Source organism: Sylvia atricapilla, chromosome 5 (genome assembly GCF_009819655.1).
Source record: "Sylvia atricapilla isolate bSylAtr1 chromosome 5, bSylAtr1.pri, whole genome shotgun sequence".
NCBI lineage: Eukaryota > Metazoa > Chordata > Aves > Passeriformes > Sylviidae > Sylvia > Sylvia atricapilla.
Genome location: NC_089144.1, coordinates 23,374,502 through 23,394,891, shown reverse-complemented (window position 1 = coordinate 23,394,891; position 20,390 = coordinate 23,374,502). Strand labels below are relative to the sequence as shown.

General features: G+C 69.0%; 3 protein-coding genes across 3 annotated transcripts; 2 read left to right on the top strand and 1 right to left on the bottom strand.

Annotated features, from left to right (window-relative positions):
- Window positions 1-2,814: 2,814 nt before the first annotated feature.
- PRRT4 (proline rich transmembrane protein 4) lies at window positions 2,815-6,824 on the top strand. Its single transcript, XM_066319685.1, has 5 exons — window positions 2,815-3,003; window positions 3,149-3,380; window positions 3,460-3,552; window positions 4,018-5,568; window positions 6,196-6,824. Exons 1-5 carry the CDS (start codon window positions 2,815-2,817, stop codon window positions 6,822-6,824), a joined length of 2,694 nt encoding a protein of 897 aa, XP_066175782.1.
- A 1,410-nt stretch (window positions 6,825-8,234) lies between these two features.
- Window positions 8,235-16,286, top strand: RBM28 (RNA binding motif protein 28). The gene is made up of 17 exons (XM_066318958.1): window positions 8,235-8,361; window positions 8,975-9,231; window positions 9,621-9,696; window positions 9,787-9,879; window positions 10,231-10,305; window positions 10,439-10,750; window positions 11,074-11,140; window positions 11,218-11,327; window positions 11,796-11,869; window positions 12,346-12,487; window positions 13,174-13,238; window positions 13,324-13,488; window positions 14,091-14,225; window positions 14,804-14,878; window positions 15,026-15,276; window positions 15,702-15,807; window positions 15,945-16,286. The coding sequence occupies exons 1-17, from the start codon at window positions 8,235-8,237 to the stop codon at window positions 16,074-16,076; spliced, it is 2,262 nt and encodes a 753-aa protein (XP_066175055.1). The 3' UTR covers window positions 16,077-16,286.
- A 941-nt stretch (window positions 16,287-17,227) lies between these two features.
- LEP (leptin) lies at window positions 17,228-19,054 on the bottom strand. Its single transcript, XM_066320280.1, has 2 exons — window positions 18,381-19,054; window positions 17,228-17,841 (listed from the first exon to the last, which is right to left on the bottom strand). Exons 1-2 carry the CDS (start codon window positions 18,534-18,536, stop codon window positions 17,476-17,478), a joined length of 522 nt encoding a protein of 173 aa, XP_066176377.1. The 5' UTR covers window positions 18,537-19,054; the 3' UTR covers window positions 17,228-17,475.
- Window positions 19,055-20,390: the final 1,336 nt, after the last annotated feature.

Below are 20,390 nucleotides of genomic sequence, written 5' to 3'. Positions count from 1 at the left end.
TGCAGGGACGTCCCCAGCGTCCCGGGGGTCCCCCACGGGCCTGGGGGAACCCCGGATTCACTGTGTCCAGGGGTGAATAAAGTCTTGGAGCATCGGAGCCTGCCTCGCCCGTGCTCCTGTCGCTGCTCCTGCGCTGTCCCCGGGCCCGGCCGCATCCCTGGCCCTGTCCATGGTCCTGTCCCCTGGCCCTGTCTTTGTCCCTGGACCGGCCCTGTCCCCGTCCTTGGCCCTGTCCATGGTCCTGTCCCCCAGCGCGGCCTCTGGCGTGTCTCTGTCCCTGCGGGTGGCACGGGAACCAGGGGACACACGTGGAAGCGAGGGGGCACATGCCGTGACACAGGGTGGCACACACGGCACGGGTGGCACACGCATGACACAGGGTGGTACATGCATGACGGAGGGTGGCACATGCTGTCACACAGGTGCCACACGCATGGCACGGGTGGCAGCCACATGACAGAGGGTGGCACATGCTGTCACACAAGTGCCACACGCATGGCAGGGGTGGGTCACGTAATACATGTGGCAAAGGTTGGGACACACCTTGCACACCTTGGCACACACCTGGGAACACCCAAATATGGGACCCCAAATGTGGCACCTCCTCAGAAGTGAGACCCCAACCCCCAAGTGTGGGACATCCCCCCCCCCCACATTTGGGACAACCTCGAAGTGCAAGATACTCCCCTTGACAAAGGCGGACCCCCAAATGTAGGACCCACTCCCTTATGGGGGGCACCCCCAAATGTGGGAGGACCCCCCAAAAGTGGGACCCCCTTCAAATGTGGGACATCCCCCCACTGTAGGAGACCCCCAAGTGTGGGACCTCCAAATGTGGGGCCACTTCAAAATGTGAGACCCCCCCAAATTTGTGAACCCGAACATGTGCCCCCCGCAGTGTGGGGACCCCTCACCCGTGGGAACCCCCCCCGGATGTGAGATGCCCCCCCTCTCCGGCCGGGCCGCGCGGTCCCACCGGGTCCCGGTGCCCGCGGGGGAGGGGCGGGGGCTGGGGCGGGGGGAGCCCGGGGGGCCCGGAGGGTGGGAGGAGGAGGAGGAGGAGGAGGAGGAGGAGTGGGGGGGGGCTCGGCCCGCCCCTCCCGCCGCTGCCGCCGCCGGGGCCGGGCCGGGGCTGGAGCCGCCGCCGAGGCCGGTGGGTGCGGGGGGGGCGGGGGTGGGTTTGGGGGTGCGCGGCGGGTCGGGGCTTCGGGGGGGCGCCTGGGATTGGGGTGCTCGGGCTGCGGGAGAGCGGGGGGGCGCCCGCCCAAGGGGCCGATGGGCGCCGCTGAGCCGGGGGTGGGAGTGCAGGGTGGGGGGAGCTTGGGGGTGCGGGGGTTTGGGGGTGCGGGGCGTGCCCGGGGTCGGGGTCTCGGGGGGGCGCAGATCGCGAGGTCCCGGCTGCGGAGGGGAGAGGTGCGCCGGGTTTGGGGGTGCCGGGGCTTCGGGGAGTGCGGGTTCGGAGGGGAGGAGGGGGGCCGGGTGCGGGGGTGCCGCCGGGGTGCGGGGTCCGGGGGAGGGGGGGGCGGGGTCCTGGCAGCGGGGCGGGGGTGGCGAGCGGGGGTTCGGGGATTTTGGGGTTCGGGGGTGCCCCCCCCAAACCCTCCCGAGCTCCGGGCCCCCCCCGCGCCGCCCCCGCGCGCGCTGTCCCACGCACACGCGCTGGCACGCGCCGTCACGCGCGCGCACACGTGCGCACACGCACCCACGCGCGGGACGGGGGGGGTGGCGGGGGGGGGCTCGGGGGGGGCGGGGAGGACCTGGTGGGGGGCGGGGGTCCGGGGGGGCAGGGGCACCGTGCGGGGGCTGGGGGAGTGCACAGGTGGGTGTGCAAGGGGGGGGGGGCACAGGTGGGTGTGAGCAGGGGGTGTGGGGGGGACACAGGTGTGCGGCTGCGCCCCCCCGCAATGTCCCTGTCACACGCGTGGGCACACCGAGGGGGTGCGGGGCCCTCGTGGCCGTGACCCGCGGGTGGCAGCGGCGCGGGGGCGCGGCGTGGGCACCCCCATTCTCGCCGTGGGGGTCTCGGGCTGGCGGCTGCGGGGGTGGCGGTCCCGGGGGGGTGGCGACTGCGAGAGTGTCCCGGGCGGGGGTGGCAGTTCCGAGGGGCTGGGCCGGGTTCCGGGGGGTGTCGGGGCCGTGGGGGCGGTGCGGGAGTGTCCTGTGCTGGGGCCGCGGGTCCCCGCGTGTCACTTCGCATCCGTCGTCCCCGCGCCGCCGCCGCCCTGACGGGCGCGGTGCCACCCCGCGGCGACAGCCCCTGTCACCCCGATTAGGGACCTGGCGAGGGCGGGGGGAGCTCCGGGGGAGGGGACACCTCCGCACGCCCCCGCGGCGGGGGCGGCCCCGCGTGCCCCCCGTCCCCGAGTGCCACCTCTGCACGCGGACTGCTCCTGTCCCTTCCCGGGGGTGGCTCCTGTGTCCCCACAGGTGCTCCTGTCCCAAACTCGGGGTGCCCCTGTTCCCCCTCGGGGTGGTTCTGTCTCCCCGTGCTCCGGTGTTCCCCCGGGGTGCTGCTGTCCTCAGGGTGCTCCTGTCCCCTCTCTTGGAGCGCTACCGTGTGTCCATTTTTGGAGTGCACCTGTCCTGTCCTATCCTGTCCCCTGCAGGTGCTCCTGTCCCCGGGGCGCTCCTGTCCCCTCCTGTCCCTGTCCCCAGAGTGCTCCCGTGTCCCTCTCGGAAGGTTCCCTTGGTACGGGGGGCTGGGGAGGCGCCAAGGTGCCCAAGGGGGCCTCTTGGGTGCCGGGGGGGCTCTGGGGTGCCGGGGGGTGACACCTCTCCCTTCTCTTCCTCTCTACAGCCGCTCCCGCCACCCCGATGTCCCTGATGTCCCCCGTTGGGGGGGCGGCCGCCCCCCGACTGCTGCTGGCGCTCCTCTGTCTGGCTGCCCCGGCCGCCGCCCCCCCGCCCCCCAGCGGCCCCCCCGGGACCCCCCCGGGCCCCCCCGCGCCCCCCAGCGACTCCCCCGTCCTGTCCCTCAACCTCGGCCTCAACTTCAAGATCAAGGTGCGAAGCCAGGGGGGGCCGCGTCCCCCGGCGCCCCCCACTCCCCCGGGGGCTCCCAAGAGCCCGGGCCCCCCTCGGAGCGCCGCGCCCCCCACCCTGCCTGACCCCGGCGACGAGCAGGGCTCTGCCGGCCCCGCGGAGGAAGCGGGCGGCTGGGGGGGGGGGCCCTGGCCGCGGGGTCACCACCCCCGCTCCGGGGCGCCCTCGGGACAAGCAGCTGGAACTGGACATCGCCATCGACCTGACGGCGGGGCTGGACCCACCCCCGGGGGGTTCGGGGGCGGCCGTGCCCCCCACCAGCCTCCTGCGGGGCCCCCCCGGACGCCCTCGGTTCCTGCCGGGCCTCTCGGAGCTGGCCGGGAGACTCAGCGCCGCCGGTGAGTGCCCGGGGCGGGGCGGCCCCCCCGGGGCCCCCAAAACCCGAGAAACGCCCCCAACACCTCGGTACCCCCCCAGGGTTCCTGTTTCCCACGGTGTCCCCCAAGATGGGCGCCGAGGGGGGCAACACGTCCATGCAGCCGGACGAGGCCGGGAGCGGCGCGGAGCTAGGTAGGGAGGGGCGCGGGTTTGGGGACGGTCTGGGGGGGTTTGGAGGGGATGAGGGGTCTGGGAATTGGGGGGATCCTGTAGGGATGGGAGTGTCCTGCATTTGTATGGGGCTGGGAAAACGGGGAGGTCCGAGGCAGTGGGAAGATCCTGGGATTCGGGGGCATCCTGGGGGCCTGGGAGGAGCGGGGAGGGATCCTGAGATTTGGCGGGGCGGGGGGGAGGATGGGAGGCGGCTGTGGATTGGGAGGTGCTGGCGGGTGGAGGGTTTGGGGGTCTCGGGGAGATCTGGGGGGGTTTGTGGGTGCTGGGGCTTGAGGGGGCCCTGCCTCTCTCCGAACTCTTGGTGAGATGTGGGATGTGGGGGTACCTGGGTGACACGGGGGGTCCTGGGAGGAACAACGGGGGTGTTCAGGGCGCCCCCAGGATGTGGGGACCCCCCCGCTCTAACCCTCCCGTCTCCCGCAGCCCTCTCCCCCGGCCGCCAGCCCTCCCGGGGGGCCGCGCCCCCCCCCGCCGCCGCCTCCGCCTGCACCCCCGGATCCGCCTGCGGCTCGGGGGGGCCCCAGCCGGGCGGGGCCTCCCCCGCGCCCCCCTTCTCCTGGCCCCCTCACTTCCTCCCGCTGGGCACCCCCTGGCCCGAGGCCGCGGCGCTGTGGGGCTCGGCCTGGGGGGGGCACGTCTATGGGGCGGGGGCCGCCTTCGCCCTGCTGGGCGCGCTGGGCGCGCTGCTGCTGCTGGGGGGGCGGCGGCCGGCCCTGGCGCGGCTGCTGGGGGCGCTCCTGGCCGTGTCGGGCTTCGCCCGCGCCTTCCCCTTGTTCTTCGACCCCTACGAGCTGGGGGGGCGGCTGCCGCCCCCCGTCGCCCGCGCCCTGTTCGAGGTGCCCTTCCCGTGCCTGGGCTGGGGGCTGGCGCTGGCCCCCCCCGCGCGGGGCGCGCCGCTGCTGGCGGCGCTGGGGGTGCTGCACCGGGGGGGGGTCCTGGGGGTCGTGGGGGCGGTGGCGGCGCTGGGGGGGCCCCCGGCGCTGCTGCTGCTGCCCCGGGCTCTGTTCGCCGCTCTGGCGGCAGCGCTGGCGCTGGGGGGGCTGCGGCGCTGCGGGGGGAGCGGGGGGCGCGGCAAGCGCGGGGCGGGGGGGGCGCGGGTGGGGGTCCCGCGGCTAGTGGGGGCGATGGGGGCGGCGGTGAGCGCGGGGCTGCAGCTTTTCGGGGCGCTGCAGGCCTGGGGGTGGGCGGTGACGCCCCCCCCGGGGCCCTGGGCCTGGTGGGGGCTGCAGCTCGGGGGGCGCTTGGCCGAGGTCGCCATGGGGGGGGCGCTGGCCGCGCTGGCCTTCGCCGCTTCCCCGAGCGGCCGCGCCGCCCCCGGCGGTCCTCCCGAGCCCCCTGAGGGCGGCGGCGGGCGGGGGGCCGGGGAGGAGGCGGGGGGCCCTCCCGAGTCCCCCCTGGATGTGGACGGGGACCCCACGGCCGGGTACCGGCCTCCCTCCCCCATCGACCTGCGCCGCTCCATCGACGAGGCCTTAGGAGCGCCGGGAATGTTCCGCGCCGGGAACGGCGGCATCGGGGGCCTGGGGGGCACCGGGAACACCAGGATCGGCGGCACCGGGAACGCCGCGGGCACCGGGAACACCGGGATCGGTGTTACGGGCAGCACCGGGAACAGCGGAAAAAGCAAGAGCAACGGGATCAGCGTTCTCGGGAGCACCGGGAACACCGAGATCAGCGTCATCAGCGCCGCCGGGAGCACCGGGAATACCGGGAGCACCGGGAACACGGGCACCAGCACCACCGCGTTACCGGGGGGCGGCACCACCGCCATGGCGGGGGTGGGCACGGGAAGTGGCGTGACCGGGATCGGCACCGCTGGAGCAGCGGGAACGGGCGCCACCGGCACGGCGGGGGCTGGCACAGCTGGAACAGCTGGCTCTCCTGACACAGGCAGCAAACCTGGCACAGCTGGCAAAGCTGACACAGCTGGAACACCTGGCACAGCCACCACACCTGGCACAGCCAGCAAACCTGGTACAGCTGGAACACCTGGTGCTCTTGACACAACTGCAAAACCTGGCACAGCTGGAACACCTGGCACAGCTGGTTGTCCTGACACAGCTGGTGCTCCAGTCACAGCTGGAACACCTGGCACACCTGATACAACTGGTGCTTCTGACGCAGCCAGCAAAGCTGGCACAGCCAGTAAACCTGGCACAGCTCTCACAGCTGGAACACCTGGCACAGCCACCATACCTGGCACAGCTGGAACACCTGGCACAGCCACCACACCTGGCATAGCCAGCAAACCTGGTACAGCTGGAACACCTGGCACAGTTGGCAGAGCTGGAACAACTGGCACACCTGGCACATCCGGCAAACCTGGCACAGCTGGAACACCTGGTACAGCTGGCAAACCTGGCACAGTTGGCACAGCTGGAACAACTGGCACACCTGGCACAGTTGGCACAGCTGGAACAACTGGCACACCTGGCACATCCGGCAAACCTGGCACAGTTGGCACAGCTGGAACAACTGGCACACCTGGCACATCCGGCAAACCTGGCACAGTTGGCACACCTTGCAAACCTGGCACAGCTCTCACAGCTGGAACACCTGGCACAGCCAGCAAACCTGGCACAGCTGGAACACCTGGCACAGGTGGCTCAGCCGGCGGGACAGAGCTTGGCACCCCCGGCACAACCAGGGACAGCAAAACTTCGACGCCGGGAATTGGCACCGCCGGCACCTCTGACACCGGGACACCGGGCACCACCAGCACCACCGGCGGCACCAGCATCACCAGCAGCACGCCTGGAACACCTGGAACACAGGGCCCTGCAGCGCCTGGCACAAGGGGTCCTGGCACCCCCGGCACATCAGCTCCCGGCGCCTCTGGCACAGCTGGGACACGGGGGCCTGGCCCTGCTGCCCCCCCCGGCGCCCCCGGCCCGGGCGGTCCCAGCAGCTCCGGCTCCCGCGGTCCCCCCACCGCTCCCCGCCCCACCGGGCTGTCCCGCGCCGCCTCCTGCGGGGGTCCCTCCGAGGGGAGCCCGGGGGCGGCCAGGGTTGGGGATCCTGGGGAAGCCACCGAGCCCCGGGGAGCCTCCCGGGGGGGCCCGACCCCCAGCGCCCCTCCGCAGGGTGCCCCCCGGGCAGCGCCGCCCCCGCTGCGGCCGTCCCAGAGCTGGGCTGAGGGGAGCCCCCGGCCCGCCCCGGGCCCCCGAGCCCCCGAGCCCCCCGGGGGCGGTGACGGCCGCAGCCCCGGCAGTGACACCATAGACTTGTAGGGTGCGGGGTGACCCCCCCGCGGGGCAGCGGAGAGACCCTGGCCAGGCTCCCCCGTCCAGGGACCTCCCAGGACCCCCCCCGAGCCGTCCCCCCCAATCCCTGAGACCCCCAAATAAGGATGACAACCTTGGGACCCCCAAATTCCCCCTAGTGCTGGTGACAATCTGGGGACACCCCGGGTCCCTGAGGCGCCCCCAATACGGGTGACAATCCGGGGAACTCCCCTCCCCCCATGTCCTCGGGACCCTCAAGTGTTGATGACAATCTGGGGACCCCCAAGGTGCCCCCCCCCAGGTCCCCGAGAACCCCAAATACGGGTTACAAACTGCCCCTCCCATGTCCCTGAGACCACTCCAAGTGCTGGTGACAACCTGGGGACCCCCCCCAAGTTCCTGAGCCCCCCAAATGCTGACAGTGACCTGGGACTCCACAAGCTGCTCCCAAGTCCTTCAGATCCCCGAAAAGCGGTGACAACCTGAGCCCCCCATATCCCCGAGACCCTGAAGTGCTGGTGACAATCTGGGGACCCTCCCAAGTTCCCAATCCCCCCAAAGAGGGGTGACAAACTGCCCGCCCCAGCTGAGCCCCCCAAGTGCTGACAATGACTTGGGGACCCCCAAGCCGCCCCCCAAGTCCTTGAGACCCCCAAATACGGGTAATGAAGTGCCCCACCCAAAGCCTTGAGCCCTCCAATTGCTGGTGCCAATCTGGGGACCTCCCCAGCTGTCCCCCAAGTCCGCGAGACCCCGAAGTGCTGGTGCCAATCTGGGCACCCCCCAATTCCATGAGACCCCCAAATACGGGTAAGAAACGCCACCCACCCCATGTCCTTCAGCTCTCCAAGTGCTGGTGCCAGTCTGGGGACCCCTCCAGACGTCCCTCAGGTCCCTGTGACCCCCCAATACGGGTAACAAAGTGCCCCCCAAGTCCCCGAGACCCTCAAATGCTGGTGATGACCTGGGGCCCCCAAACATCCCCCATGGCCCCCCCCAGTTTCCCTCCTTCCGTGTACCCAATAAAGTGCCACGTGCGAAGGATGTGTGTGACACCCCCGGACGGACCCCTGAGCACCCCTAGCCCTGGGCCGGGACCCCCGAGCCCCTCTGACCCCCCTAGCTCCAACACGGGACCCCCGAACGCGCCCCGCCCCTGGAACCTTACCCCAAGGGCCTCTCGACCCCCTTCCGCAGGGTGAGACCCTCCGAGCCCCCAGGAACCCTCTGGGCTCTGATATGGGACCCCCGAGCCCCTCTGACCCCCCCAGTCACGGCCCCCCCGAGTGCCCCGGACCGGCCACGGGACCCCCAAAGTGCCCCCCTCTCGGTCCTCCGCGCCGCCAGAGGGCGCGCTAACTCCGCGACTTCCTGGGCGCCTCTCTGCCCCGCTCCCGGCATCCCTCGCGAGCCAAGATGGCGGCCCCCGAGCCCCGGACGGTGCTGGTGCGGGGCCTCCCCACCGGCGCCACTGCCGCGCTCCTGGAGCGGCTCTTCGGGCACCTGGGACCGCTCCGCCGATGCTTCGTGGTCACCGAGAAGGGTCCGCACCGGGGAGGGCGGAGGGGAACGGGGACCGGGGTTTGGCGGTGTCTGAAGCGGTCCGGGAGCGAACTTGGAGGGGCTGGAGGGGCTGGGCCCGGCGTGTGAGGGGGCTGCAGGGGCTGGACCCGGGGACTGAGGGCTGGGGCTGGGCCCTGGAGGGCTTGGGAGGGCTGGGAGTGGGATTTGGGGACCGAAGGGGGGCTGGGAGCGAGTTTTAGGGGGCTGAAATTGCAAGCGAAGGGGCCCAGGGGGCGGGCCTGGGGGTTGGAGGGGTCCGGGATCGGAGTTCGGGGGGCGGAGAGGAATGGGGGTGCTTGGATTGCGATCTGGGGGGCTCTGGGGAATGGGAGCAGGGTCTTGGAAGGGGGAGTGACATTGGGGATTGGGGTATGGGCGTGCTGAGCTGGAGGTGGGACTGGGACTGGGGGGACATGGGGAAGCCCGTGCTGGCGTGGAAGGGTTGGAGGGCTCTGGGAGCAGGAATTTGGGGGAGCAGCACGGGGGACCTCAGCAGCCTCCACAGTCAGTGTCTGGGGACAGGTCTGGTTTGGGGAGTCCCAGGCGGGGCTGGGGGAGTGCCCGGCCCCTCACGGCCCCCCGGCCCCCCCCAGGCACCTCGAAATGCCGCGGGTTCGGCTACGTGACTTTCTCGCTGCCCGAGGACGCGGGGCGGGCGCTGCGGGAGCCCCCCGAGCTGGGGGGGCGGCGCCTGGCGGTGACTCCGGCCCGGCCGCGGGCCCGGCCCGAGGGGAAGGGGAAGGGGCCGGGGGCTGAGGAGGGGGAGCCCCCCCAGGCCCCCCCCCGGCCCAAGAAGCCGCGGGGCCCCTCCCGCAAGGCTCGGCTGATCCTGCGCAACCTCAGCTTCCAGGTGAGGGGGGTGGGACCCCCCGGGACCCCCAGCCCCTCTAGGGACCCCCTGAGTGCCCCCAACCCACCAGGACTCCTGAGGGAGCCCCCAGGAACCCCCCAGTTCCCCTCAGCCTCCCCAGGACTGCCCTCATCCCAAGGGACCTCCATTCTCTGGGGAGGCCCTCAGAACCCCCATCCCTCCAGGGACCCCCCCATCTCCAGGACCACCCCTAGTTCCCCTCTGACCCCCCCCCAGTGACTCCATTCCTCCCAAGGCACCTCCCCAGCATTCCCTCAAGCCTGCAGGACCCCCAGACCTCTGATCCTCGTCGTGTGCAGCCTCCCCCAGAGACCCCCAAAGCTCCCCAGGGCCCCCCCCAAATCCCCCTGACCCTGGTGACCCTGCAGTGCTCCGAGGATGAGCTCCGTGGCCTCTTCACCCCCTTCGGTCCCGTGCTGGAACTGAACCTGCCCCGGAAGGCTGGTGAGACCCCCAGAGCCCCCCGGAGCCCCGCAGGGTGCTCCCACAGCCCTCCCCCAGGCAGGGGACTCAGCCTGGGGGGGGCTCTTGCAGACGGGACCCCGAGGGGCTTCGCCTTCGTCCAGCTCCAGAACCTGCGGGAGGCAGCGGCGGCCCTGAGGGGGCTCAACGGGGCCCAGCTGAGAGGTTTGGGGGGTCCTGGGGGGACTGGGGGGCTCAGCTGAGAGGTTTGGGGGCTCCTGGGGGTGTTTGGGGTCTTGGGGAGGGCTCAGTGGGTCTCAGCTCTGAGATTTGGGGACTCCTGGGGGTCCCTGGGAGGTTCGGGGTGCTCAGGGGTCTCAACAGGAGGGGAGATCAGAGATTTGGGGGGTGTCTGGGGGAAATCGGGGGGTGAGAGGCAGTGGAATGGGAGCGATGGGAGACTAGGGGTGCTGGAGGGGTCTCTGGGGAAGGGACACACGCTGGGGGGGTCTGTGGGGCACGGGGGGCTCCTCAGGAATTGGGGAATTGGGGCTCTGACCCCCCCGTGCCCCCCAGGGCGGCTGCTGGCCGTGGACTGGGCTGTGGCCAAGGACAAGTACCAGGGGACACAGGGACCCCCAAAAGCGCCTGGTGAGACCCCAAAACTGCCCCCTGACCCCCCAAATCCCCCCACCTGGGATGCCTGCCCCAGGGCCCCCTGGGAGTTTAGGGGGACAGAGGGGGACAAGGGGTGACTGCGCTCCCCTACCCCCTGTTCTTACAGAGGGGATGGAGAAGGGAAAGGGAAAAACGGGAAAAGAGAAAGAACAAGGAAAGGAAGGGGAAGAAGGCAAAAAAAAAGAAGAGGAGGATGAAGAAGAGGAAGAAGAAGAGGAGGAAGCAGCTGCCCCACCCCCCAGGCAGACCCCAAAAGGGAAATCAGGGATCAGGGCTAGGCTGGAGCACAAGAGAAAAAAGAAGGAAGAGGAAGCTGAAGAGGAAGAAGAGGAAGAGCAGGAGGAAGATGAAGAGAAAGAAGAAGAGGATGAGGATGATGAGGATGAAGAAGATGAGGAGGGTGAAGACGATGAGGAAGGTTTGTTGTGCACTGGCAGGCGGGGCTGGGGGCTTCAGGGAAGGGAGGGTTTTTCTGTGGGGTCTGGAGGGGCTTGGGCAGAGTCTGGGGGGCATCTGTGGGCTCGGGGGCTGGAGGGGCTCCTGGGGGGTCTGTGGTTTTTTGGGGGGTTCTATGGGAGAGTCTGGGGGGGGGCTTAGGGCAATCTCCCATCTTCCAGGGCATGGGGGCATTTCTGGGGGTCTGGTGGCAGGTCTGGGGGGGCTTCCCTGGGGTCTGGGGGAGTTTCTGGGGGTCTGGGGGTGCCCCTGTGGGGCTCCCAGGTGCCCAAGCCCCCCTTGCAGAGGAGGCCCCCCGGAAGCGCCGGCAGCGCCCGTCGGACGTAGGCGAGGGCAGGACGGTGTTCATCCGGTGAGTGGGGGGCTGGGGGACCCCGGGGGGCCTGGGGGGCACCCCTGGGACCCCCCTGAGCCCCTCGCCCCGCCCAGGAACCTGTCGTTTGACACCGAGGAGGAGGAGCTGGAGGAGACCCTGGGCCAGTTCGGAGAGGTCTCCTACGTGCGGCTGGTGCTGCACCCCCACACCGGGACCCCCAAAGGTGGGACGGGCTGGGAGGCTGGGACCCCCAAAGGTGGAGATGGGCTGGGGGGCACTGGGTGCTGCTCCCCCACAGCAGCACCCCTGAAAAGAGGAGAGGGAGCAGAGGGATCTGGGTGAGGCTGCACCCCAGAGGTGGGCAACACCTGGGGAGATCTTTGGGAGGGATCTGGGGGAGCTCTAGGATCCTGAGGGGGTGTCTCAGATTTTGGGGAGTTGTGTGTTTCAGGAGGGTACCCCACATTAGGGGGTGTCTATTCCACATTTGAGGGTGTCCCACACACTGTGGGGTCTGTCTTGTGTTGGGAATGCCCACTTTGGGGAATATCTGTTGTGGGGGGGTTATTTCATGTTTGGGATGGTCCCCAGATTTGGGTTGTTCCACGTCTGGGGGTTGGCTTCTGCACTGAGGGGTTCCCCCTCCCTTGGGACCTCCCTCTGTGTGCCCCTGACCCCCCTCTCCCCCCAGGCTCTGCCTTCGCCCAGTTCAAGACCCCCGAGGGGGCCCAGAAATGCATTGAGGCCGCTCAGGAGGGGTCTGAGGTGAGGGGGGACCCTGGGGGACACCAGGGACCCCCTGGGACACCAGGGATGGCTGGGGGTGGCTACTGGGGGAGTTTGGGGGTTTTAGGGCAGGGTTTTGGTGGGCTTGGGCAGGGATTGGGGGGTCCTGAGGGAGAGGTTGGGATGGATTGACGGGAGTTTGGGGTGAGAGTCTTGGAGGGGTTTTGGGGTTTTGGTGGGGTGGGTGTTCTGGGGAGAGTTTGTGGGGGTTTTGGGATGAGGTGTTGGTGGGATTGGGGGGTCCTGAGGGGAGGGGTTTGGGATGGATTGAGAGGAGTTTGAGGTGAGGGTCTTGTGATGTTTTGGGGTCAGTTTAGGGTTTCGGAAGGGTGGGAGATTTGGGGGTTTTTGAGGGAGTTTGGGGGATGCTGTGGGTTTGGGGGGAGGTTTTGGGGGATTCTGTGGGTTTGGGGGAGGTTTAGGGGGTGTCTGGTCCCTGACCCCGCTGTTCCCAGGGTGGGGGGCTCCGTGTGGAGGGGCGGCTGCTGCGCGTGGACCCCGCCCTGAGCCGGGACCAGGCCCAGGGGCTCCAGGCGGGCTCGGGGGCAGCCCGGCCCCGCAGCGGCACCAGGAACCTGTACCTGGCCCGGGAGGGGGGTGAGTCAGTGCCCCCCACCCCCCAAACCTTCCCTGAGCCCCCCGTTCTCCCTGCCTGAGCTCCCCAGCCTCCCCATTCTCCTGCACCCCCAACCCGTATTTCCCCTTGACCCCCAAATCCCCCAACCCCTCTTTCCTTCTGCCCCTTCCAGTGCTTCCCAAATCCTTCCCAAACCTCCCTGACACGCTCCTTTCCCCCGCCAAATTTCTCCAATGCCCCCAGCACACTCATTGGCCCATCACTTGTCTCCCATTATCCGCTGACTCCCCAGATTCCCAAAATTATCCAATTTCCCCATTTCCAGCCATCCATTTGGACTCCCCCATTCTCTCAAAGCCCTCTGAGCTCCCCCAAATCTCCCTGACCCCCATTTCCCCATTCCCAGCCATCTGCCTGGGTTCTTCCATTCCCTCAAAGCCTCCCCAAATCCCCCATTTCCCCGTTCTCCTTCCCCCATTTCCCATGTTCCCATTCCTGTTCCCAGCCATCCACCCGGGCTCTCCCATTCCCCCAAAGCCCCTCGAGCTCCCCCCAAACATCCCCCTGACCCCATTCTCCCAAATCCCTCATTTCCCCATGATCCCATTCCTGTCCTCAGCCGTCTGCCCAGGCTCTCCCGTTCCCCCCAGTCCCTCCCAAATCCCCCTGATCCCCATTCCCATGTTCCCCATGTTCCCGTCCCCAGCCATCCGCCCGGGCTCCCGCGCTGCCGAGGGTGTCAGTGAGGCAGACATGGCCAAGCGGGCACGGGTGAGTGGGGCCCCCGGGGGGCTCCGGGGGTGGGTTTGGGGGTGTCCCCCGTGTCCCTGTCCCCGCTGACCCCTGTGCACCGCAGTTCGAGGAGTTGAAGCGGCGGCGGCTGCAGGACCCCAACATCGGGGTGTCCCGGACACGGCTGTGCCTGCACAACCTGCCCAAGGCGCTGGACACGGCGCGGCTGCGGGCGCTGCTGTGGGGGCTGCTGCGGGCCCCGGGGGGCACGGGGCCCCTCATCAAGGAGGTGAGGGGGGCTGGGGTCCCCCTGGGTCACCGTGTGTGTCCTTTGGGTCCCCCTGTGCCCCCCTGGCTCACTGTGTGTGTCCCCCTGGGCCACTGTGTGTGTTCCCCTGTGTGCATTCCTAGGGTCCTTGTGTGTGGCCCTCTGTTTCCTTTGGGTCTCTCTGTGTCCCTGTGTGTGTCCCTTGGGTCCTTCTGTGTCCCTCGGGACCCCGTGTGTCCCTGTGTGTCCCTTGGGTCCCTCTGTGTGTCGCTCTGTGTCTCTTGGGTCCTCCTCGTGTTCCCCTGGGCCCTGGAGTGTGGAATTGATTGGGGGGTGATTTGAGGCTGCAGGGGGGTTGGGGATCCCTCCCAGGATGGGTTTGGGGTGCAGGGGGAGGTGGGGATCTCCCAGGACGGATTTGGGGTACAAGGGGAGTTGGGGGGTCCCCCCTGTGCCCCAGGGTGATGTTGGGATTCAACAGGGGGGTGTTGGGGGGTTTTGGGTGATGCCATCCCCACATCCCAGTGCTGCGTGATACAGGAGCTGTGTGAAGGTTTGGGGTGCCCTGGGTGGGTTTTGGGGTGATCTGGGTGGTTTTTGGGGTGACCCCATGCCTTCCCCAGTGCCGGGTGATGCGGGAACTGCGGGGCCAGGGCAAATCTTTGGGGTTTGCCTTTGTGGAGTTTGGGGAGCACGAGGAGGCCCTGGCGGCCCTGCGGCGCCTCAACAACAACCCCGAGCTCTTCGGGGCCCACAAGGTCAGTCCTCTTTTCCCCCAAATCTGCGTGACCCCGTTTCCAGACCCTAGAGCTGCTCCCAGCATTGTGGGGTTTCCCTGGGGTTTCCTGGGGCCCCCCCTGGGAGTTTTGGGGTGTTCCACGGGTTCTGGAGGATCTCCTGGGTAGTTTTGGGTTCCCCTGGGTGTTTTAGGATGCCCTTCGGCTTTTGGGGTGTTCTGGGTTACCCCCTGGTGTTTCACAGGGAGGTTTTTAGGGTCCCCCCTGATTTTTGGGGTGCTCTCATTGTGTTGGGGTATCATAGGGTTTCAGCGAGGTTTTGGGGTCTCCCCCTGGGTTTGGAGGACCTCCCCAGTGCTCAGGGGGGGCGGTTTGGAGTGCCCTCCCGAAAGTTTGGGGTGTTGGAGTGTCCCCCACGGTGTTTTGGGAGCGTTAGAAGCATCCTCTTGGTTTTGGGTTGTCCCTCTGGGTACTGGAGGGGATTTCAGGGTGCACCCTCATGTGGGAGGGTTTGGGGTGCCCCCCCTAGTGTTTGGGGCGTTTTGGGGTCCCCACCCCAGTGTTTGGGGTGTTTTGGGATCCCCACCGTACCCCCCCAGCGCCCGATTGTGGAGTTTGCACTTGAGGACCGGCGGAAGCTGCGGCTGCGGGAGCAGCGAATCCAGCGGGGCCTGGTATGGGAAGCCCTTGATATCCTGAGCCCCCTCTGCCCCTGGGGGAGCCCCTCAAATCCACTCTGCCCCCCTAAACCCCTTCTGGCCCCCCAGGGGACCCAGTACTGTCCCCCCAATGCCCCAGCACTGACTCCTCTTTCCCCACAGCTCAAGACCAAAGCCAAGGCCAAGGCGGGAGCCCCAGACCCTCCCCAGGGACCCCTGGATCCCCCCCAGGAGTCCCAAGACACCCCCGCGGGCTCAGGGGGACCCCCAGCCACCCCCCAGCCCCCCCCGGGGACCCCCTCCGGGACCCCGTGGGCCGGGTTCTGCACTCAGGGCCCGGGGCACAGGGGGGCTCCCGGCGCCCCCCGCACCAAGGTGCTGGCACTGCCCTCCCACCGCGGCCCCAAAATCAGGTGAGGGCGGCCCCGTGCCCCAGACTTTATCCCCTTTATCCCCCTTTTCTCCTTACTCTCAGTTTTCTCCCCATTTCCCTCTCCTTTTTCTCCTTTTCTTCCTTTTCCTCCTTTTTTGTTTCCCCACTTCCCTCCCCCTTTTTCCTCCCTTCTTTTTACCCTTTTCCTCTCCTTCCCCCCTCCACCCCCTTTCCTTTCTCCCATCCCCTCATTTCTCCCCCTTTGCCCCCCCTTTTCTGCCTCTTTTCCCTTTCCTCTCTCTCCCTTTTTGACCCCTTTTTCCCACCCCATTCCCCCCCTTTTCCCTCTCTTTTCTCCCCTCTTTCCCCACACCTTTTTCCTTTCCCCTTCCCCTCCCCGGGGATCTCTGTCACCTCGGGGTACCCCCGGGGTCTCTCCCCACAATTCCACCTTTTTTCCCCCAGGAAACGGGACAAGGGGAAGGTCCAGCCCCCCATCAAGCCCCCCAAGCCCCCCAAAGTCCCCAAGGCCTCTCGGCGGCAGGAGAAGCTCCGGGCACACCCCACCCAGGTATGGATTTGGGGTTCAGCCCCCTGGGGTGGGTTTTGGAGTCAAACCCTCCAATTGGGCCCCCCCATTGCTCGTTTCCCCCCCAGCTCTGGGCCCCCAGAGGTTTTGGGGCCCCCCTCACCCCTCTGTTCCCCCAGAGCCAGCGGCGGCGCCGGGGGGGCCTCGGGGGGGCCGAGGCGCGGTTCCAGGAGCTGGTGGAGAGGTACAAGAGGAAGATTTTGGGGAGCAACCCCCCCACGGCCCGGAGGGGCAAGTGGTTCGAGAGCTGAGACCCCCTCCAGCACCCCAAAACCTCCCTGGGGGTTCCAAACCTTGCAGGGGGGTTTTGGGGTGCTGCCCCCATGCAGTCTGGGGGAGGTTGGGGGTGGGACCCAGCCCCAGGTTCCCCCAGCCCACCCCGGGATTTGGGGGTGTTCCCCCCACCCCCCGTGGCTCCGTGTCTTCCTGGGTTTTAATAAAAATGGTGTTTTTGAGGAAAATTTGGCCTCTTGGTGTCACCTCCCACCTTGGGGACCCCAAAACATCTCTCATGGGATGGGAGGGCAGGGGGGCCCCAGCGAGGGGTGGTGGAGACCCCCAGGGGGGTTTGGGGTGGTCCCGTGAGTTTTGGGTCCCCTGTGTCCCCCCCATCACTCAGCCACCCCCCCCCCCCCCCCCAACGTCCTCGGGGCCCAGCTGAGTCACGGTGGCCCCGTGTGGCCACAGCCGGTGGCTGCAAGCCTCGAGTGGCCTCGGGCATGTGGAATGTCACCGCAGCTGGCCCTGCCCCACAGCCACCTATGGACCCCTGGGGACCTCCCGGGGTGTCCCCACCATGGGGCTAGGGGGACTTGGGGCAGGGACTGGGGGGCCAGGCCAGCACTGCAGGGACACTGAGAGTGACACTGTCAGTGACCCCTGTGTGACAGCCCATGCGTGACAACCCGTGTCCCTGTCCCACTCATCCTTGTGTCCCCATGTCCCCTTTTCCACAGCCTTGTCCCCCCATCCCTGTCCCCTTTTCCCCCTTATTCCTCTCTCCTTGTCTCCCCATCCCTTTTCCACTTTACTGGGGGTCCAAGCCACCCCCCTCGTGTCCCCACCTCGTGTCAGGGTCACACCAGGCCAGAGGGGAGCCCGGGGGGATGGCAAAGCCACCAGCGAGTCATCAACTGCCACTGAGTCACCGGGCCGTCCCAGGGGCATCCCTGGGCCCCACAGTCCCTTGTCCCTGGGTGCTCTGGTGTCCTGGGGGTCCCTTGTCCCCAGATGCCCCCGTGACATCGCAGCTCAGGGGAGTCCCTTGTCCCCGTGTGGCTGCTGTCCCCATGGTCCCTTTGTTCCCAGGGGTCCCATGTCCCAGGGGTGTCCCTGATCTCCTGGGAGTCCCTTGTCCCTGGGGGTCCCTTGTCCCCAGAGTCATCAGAGACACGAGTGAGGCTGCTGGAAAAGGAGCTTTAAATTAAATAAATTAATAACAGTAACAATAATAATAACAATAATAATAGCAAATAGTAATGTAGAAAAAAGTGCTGGTGGCAGCTGGAGTCGCTGTGGTGCTTGGGACACCCGCTGGTGTGACCAGCGAGGTCCTGGTCCTGTCTGTGGGGTCCTGACGAGAGTCAGGTCCTGGGGGTGTCCGTGGGGCCCCGGGAGCCCCGGGGGGTGTCCCCGGGGTCCCCAAGGTCCCTAACACGCGGGGACCCCCTCGAGGCGGGCGGCCACCCCCTCCAGGCAGGCGCGGAGCCGCGCCATGGCCACCCCGGCCACCGTGTGCGGAGCCTCTGCCAGCGGGGCAGGGGGCGCCGGGGGGGGCTCGCGGGGCGGGGGGCAGCCCAGCAGGGCCCCCAGCACGGCCAGGAGGCTGCGCAGGTTCTCCAGGTCGTTGGCCACCTGGGCCAGGCGCAGGTCACCCCCGGCCAAGGCCCCCAGGAGCCGCTGGAAGAGCTGGAGCCGCTGGGCCGCCCAGCCCAGCCCCGGAGGGGCACCCCCGTCCGGGAGACACCCCTCCGGGACCCCCTCCAGGCCGGTGACGCGCAGGGTCAGCGGGAACAGCTGGCGGGGGAGACAAACACGGGGGTCAGGGCAGGGGGGGACACCGGGCCCGCCTTGAGGACCCTCCCTGGGGACCCTAGTTTGGGGCACAGAATCCCCCCTCCCTGGCGACCCTACTCTCGGCATACAGACCGCCCCAAATCCCCATCCCTGGGGGTACAGACCCCCAGAGCCCCCCAGACCCAATTTGGGGGTACAGATCCCCCCCTCTCCCTGGAGATCCCCGATTTGGGGTCAAAGCCCCCCCACCCACCCAGCCCCAGGCGCCCCTTCCTGGGGACCCCCCAAATCTGGGTACGGGATCCCCCCATGGGAGACCCCCCTGGGGACTCCACCCCGCTTTGGGCAACAGGATCCCCCCCCCTCACTGAGGACCAGCTCCCAAATCTGGAGGACGCCCCCAAATCTTGGGGGACTAGCCCTCATTCTGCCCTCCCCGGGTGTCCCCCCGGGCCTACCCCTGCCCCTCCCCTGGGGCAGTGTCACAGCAGTGACAGCTCCCCCTCGCCCCCTGTGGTGTCCCCCCGGGCCGGGGTCACCTGGAGCTGCTGCAGGCGTGTGCTGAGGGTCCGGGTCAGGGCCCGCGCGTCCGCCCGGACCCTCTCGAGCCGCACGGGGCGACCCCCGGCCACCGCCACCGCCACCGCCCCCGCCAGGCACAGCAGCCCCCATGGGGACACGCCGGGACACCGCATCCCGCCGGCCTCTGGGGACACAGCTGTCACCGGGGACGTCCTGCAGTCCCCGGGACATGTGGAGGGCGCTGGCAGAGGGGGACACGCGCGTCACCCCCATCCCCGGGGACGTTGGAGGGATGGGTGATGTCACCAGGGACGGGACAGGGCACACGGGCAGGAACATGCGGGAAGTGGCGTCGGTGGCACGTGGACTCCGGAGCCCTCGTCACCGTGTCACGGTGTCACCGTGTCCCTGCCGGCACGTGCCGCCCGGGCCGTGTCCCTGACGCCTTCCCGGAGCCCTCTGGCACTTGTCACCGGGGCCACCAGGGCCCGGCCGTGACCACGCGGGTGACAGTGACAGCGTGCATGGCGGACGCTGCTCAGAGGGCTGACGGGAGGGCCAGGGTGGGCGTTGGGTTCCCAGGGTTGCGTCACCTCCCTGGGGACCACCTGCCCTCGGGACCACCTGCCCTCGCTGGGTGCGGGATGGATACTGGGGTGGCCTCGTCACCCACTGCTTGAGGATCGGGGGACATGGGTGACACAGGGATGGGGGGACATGCAGGTGGAGGGGACACGGAGGACACGGGGGTGCGGAGGACACGGGGACACAGGAACGGGGAGGACGCGGGGCTGGGGGGGGCACAGGGATGGAGGAACACGAGGGAATCCGAGGGGACACGGGGACAGTGCCACTCACCGGAGCCTCGCACTCACTCGCTGAGCCTGGAACGAGACGGTGACAGAGGGACACGGGGACCTCCACCAGGCCCCCCAGTGCCACCACCCCACCGGCCTGGGCGGGGAGGGCCCGTGGCTCCTTGGGTCACCCCGGTGTCCCCGCGGGGCTGGGGGACACGGCTGGTGGCACTGCCACCACCTCGCGGCCAGCAGGGGCCGGGGGGACAATGACTCAGGGGGTGCCCGGACCCCCCGGGGACTTCGGTCCCCAGCCAGGCCCGGGAGTGTCCCCCGGGGTCCCCTGGGGAGGGGGGATACCGGGGTCACCCCACAAGGCCGGGGGGCGGCACAGCCCGGGACCCCCGCGGTGAGGGGGATGTCCCAGGGTGGGGGCCCCAGGGAGAGGGATGGGGGTGTCCCCGTGCGGGGATGTCCCCTTGGGGGGGGGGGGGGGTCGGGCTCACCTGGTGGCCCCGCGGGTCCCGTCGGTCGCAGCCGTGTCTCCATCGCGCCGCCCCCCCTTTATAGCGGCGGGGCCGCTCCCCAAAGCGCTGCCCGCCCCCCGCCCCCCCGCGCTGTCCCAGCCGTGTCCCAGCCGTGTCCCAGCCGTGTCCGGCCGGGGGCCCCGAGGGGCCGGGGATGCCTCCGACCGGCGCCGGGGTCCCGGAGCAGGAGGAGTGCGCGGGGGTCCCGGGACAAACTGGGGACATTGGGATGGCCGGAGGGGGGTCCTGGGGACACGCCGAGCACGGGGGGGGCTCCGGAGGAGTCCCGGCTTCCCATTGCCCCCAACATCCCCCCCGCGCATACGTGCCCAGGTGAGCGCAGCCCCGCGCGTGGCGGTGACACGTCCCCCGCGTGCCGTGACAGTGCACACGCGCCCGCGTCCCCCCCGTGTCTCCTCCGTGTCACTCCCGTGTCCCCTCCGTGTCCTCACAACCCCCCTCTGTATCCCCCTTTTTCGCCCCCGTGTCCCCTCCGTGTCCCTACAACTCCCATCTGTATCCCCTCTTGTCCCCGCCGTGTCCTCACCGTGTCCCCCTGTGTCACCCTCGTGTGCCCTCCGTGTCCTCACAACTCCCCTCTATATTCCCCCTTGTCCCCCCCGTGCCCCCTATGTGTCCCAACAACTCCCTTCTGTATCCCCCCTTGTCCCCCCACGTGTCCCCGCACACGCGCCCGCGTCCC

Bases quoted from the DNA above. Each gene is read 5' to 3' on its own strand.
- PRRT4 (XM_066319685.1), top strand. From the start codon at position 2,815: ATGTCCCTGATGTCCCCCGTTGGGGGGGCGGCCGCCCCCCGACTGCTG. The intron at 3,004-3,148 runs GTGCGAAGCCAG...CCGCGGAGGAAG, and splicing joins GCCTCAACTTCAAGATCAAG to CGGGCGGCTGGGGGGGGGGG. The intron at 5,569-6,195 runs GTACAGCTGGAA...CACCTGGCACAG, and splicing joins TGGCACAGCCAGCAAACCTG to GTGGCTCAGCCGGCGGGACA.
- RBM28 (XM_066318958.1), top strand. From the start codon at position 8,235: ATGGCGGCCCCCGAGCCCCGGACGGTGCTGGTGCGGGGCCTCCCCACC. The intron at 9,697-9,786 runs GTGAGACCCCCA...GGGCTCTTGCAG, and splicing joins GAACCTGCCCCGGAAGGCTG to ACGGGACCCCGAGGGGCTTC. The intron at 11,870-12,345 runs GTGAGGGGGGAC...CGCTGTTCCCAG, and splicing joins CCGCTCAGGAGGGGTCTGAG to GGTGGGGGGCTCCGTGTGGA.
- LEP (XM_066320280.1), bottom strand. From the start codon at position 18,536: ATGCGGTGTCCCGGCGTGTCCCCATGGGGGCTGCTGTGCCTGGCGGGG. The intron at 17,842-18,380 runs GTGACCCCGGCC...CTCCCCCGCCAG, and splicing joins CACGCCTGCAGCAGCTCCAG to CTGTTCCCGCTGACCCTGCG.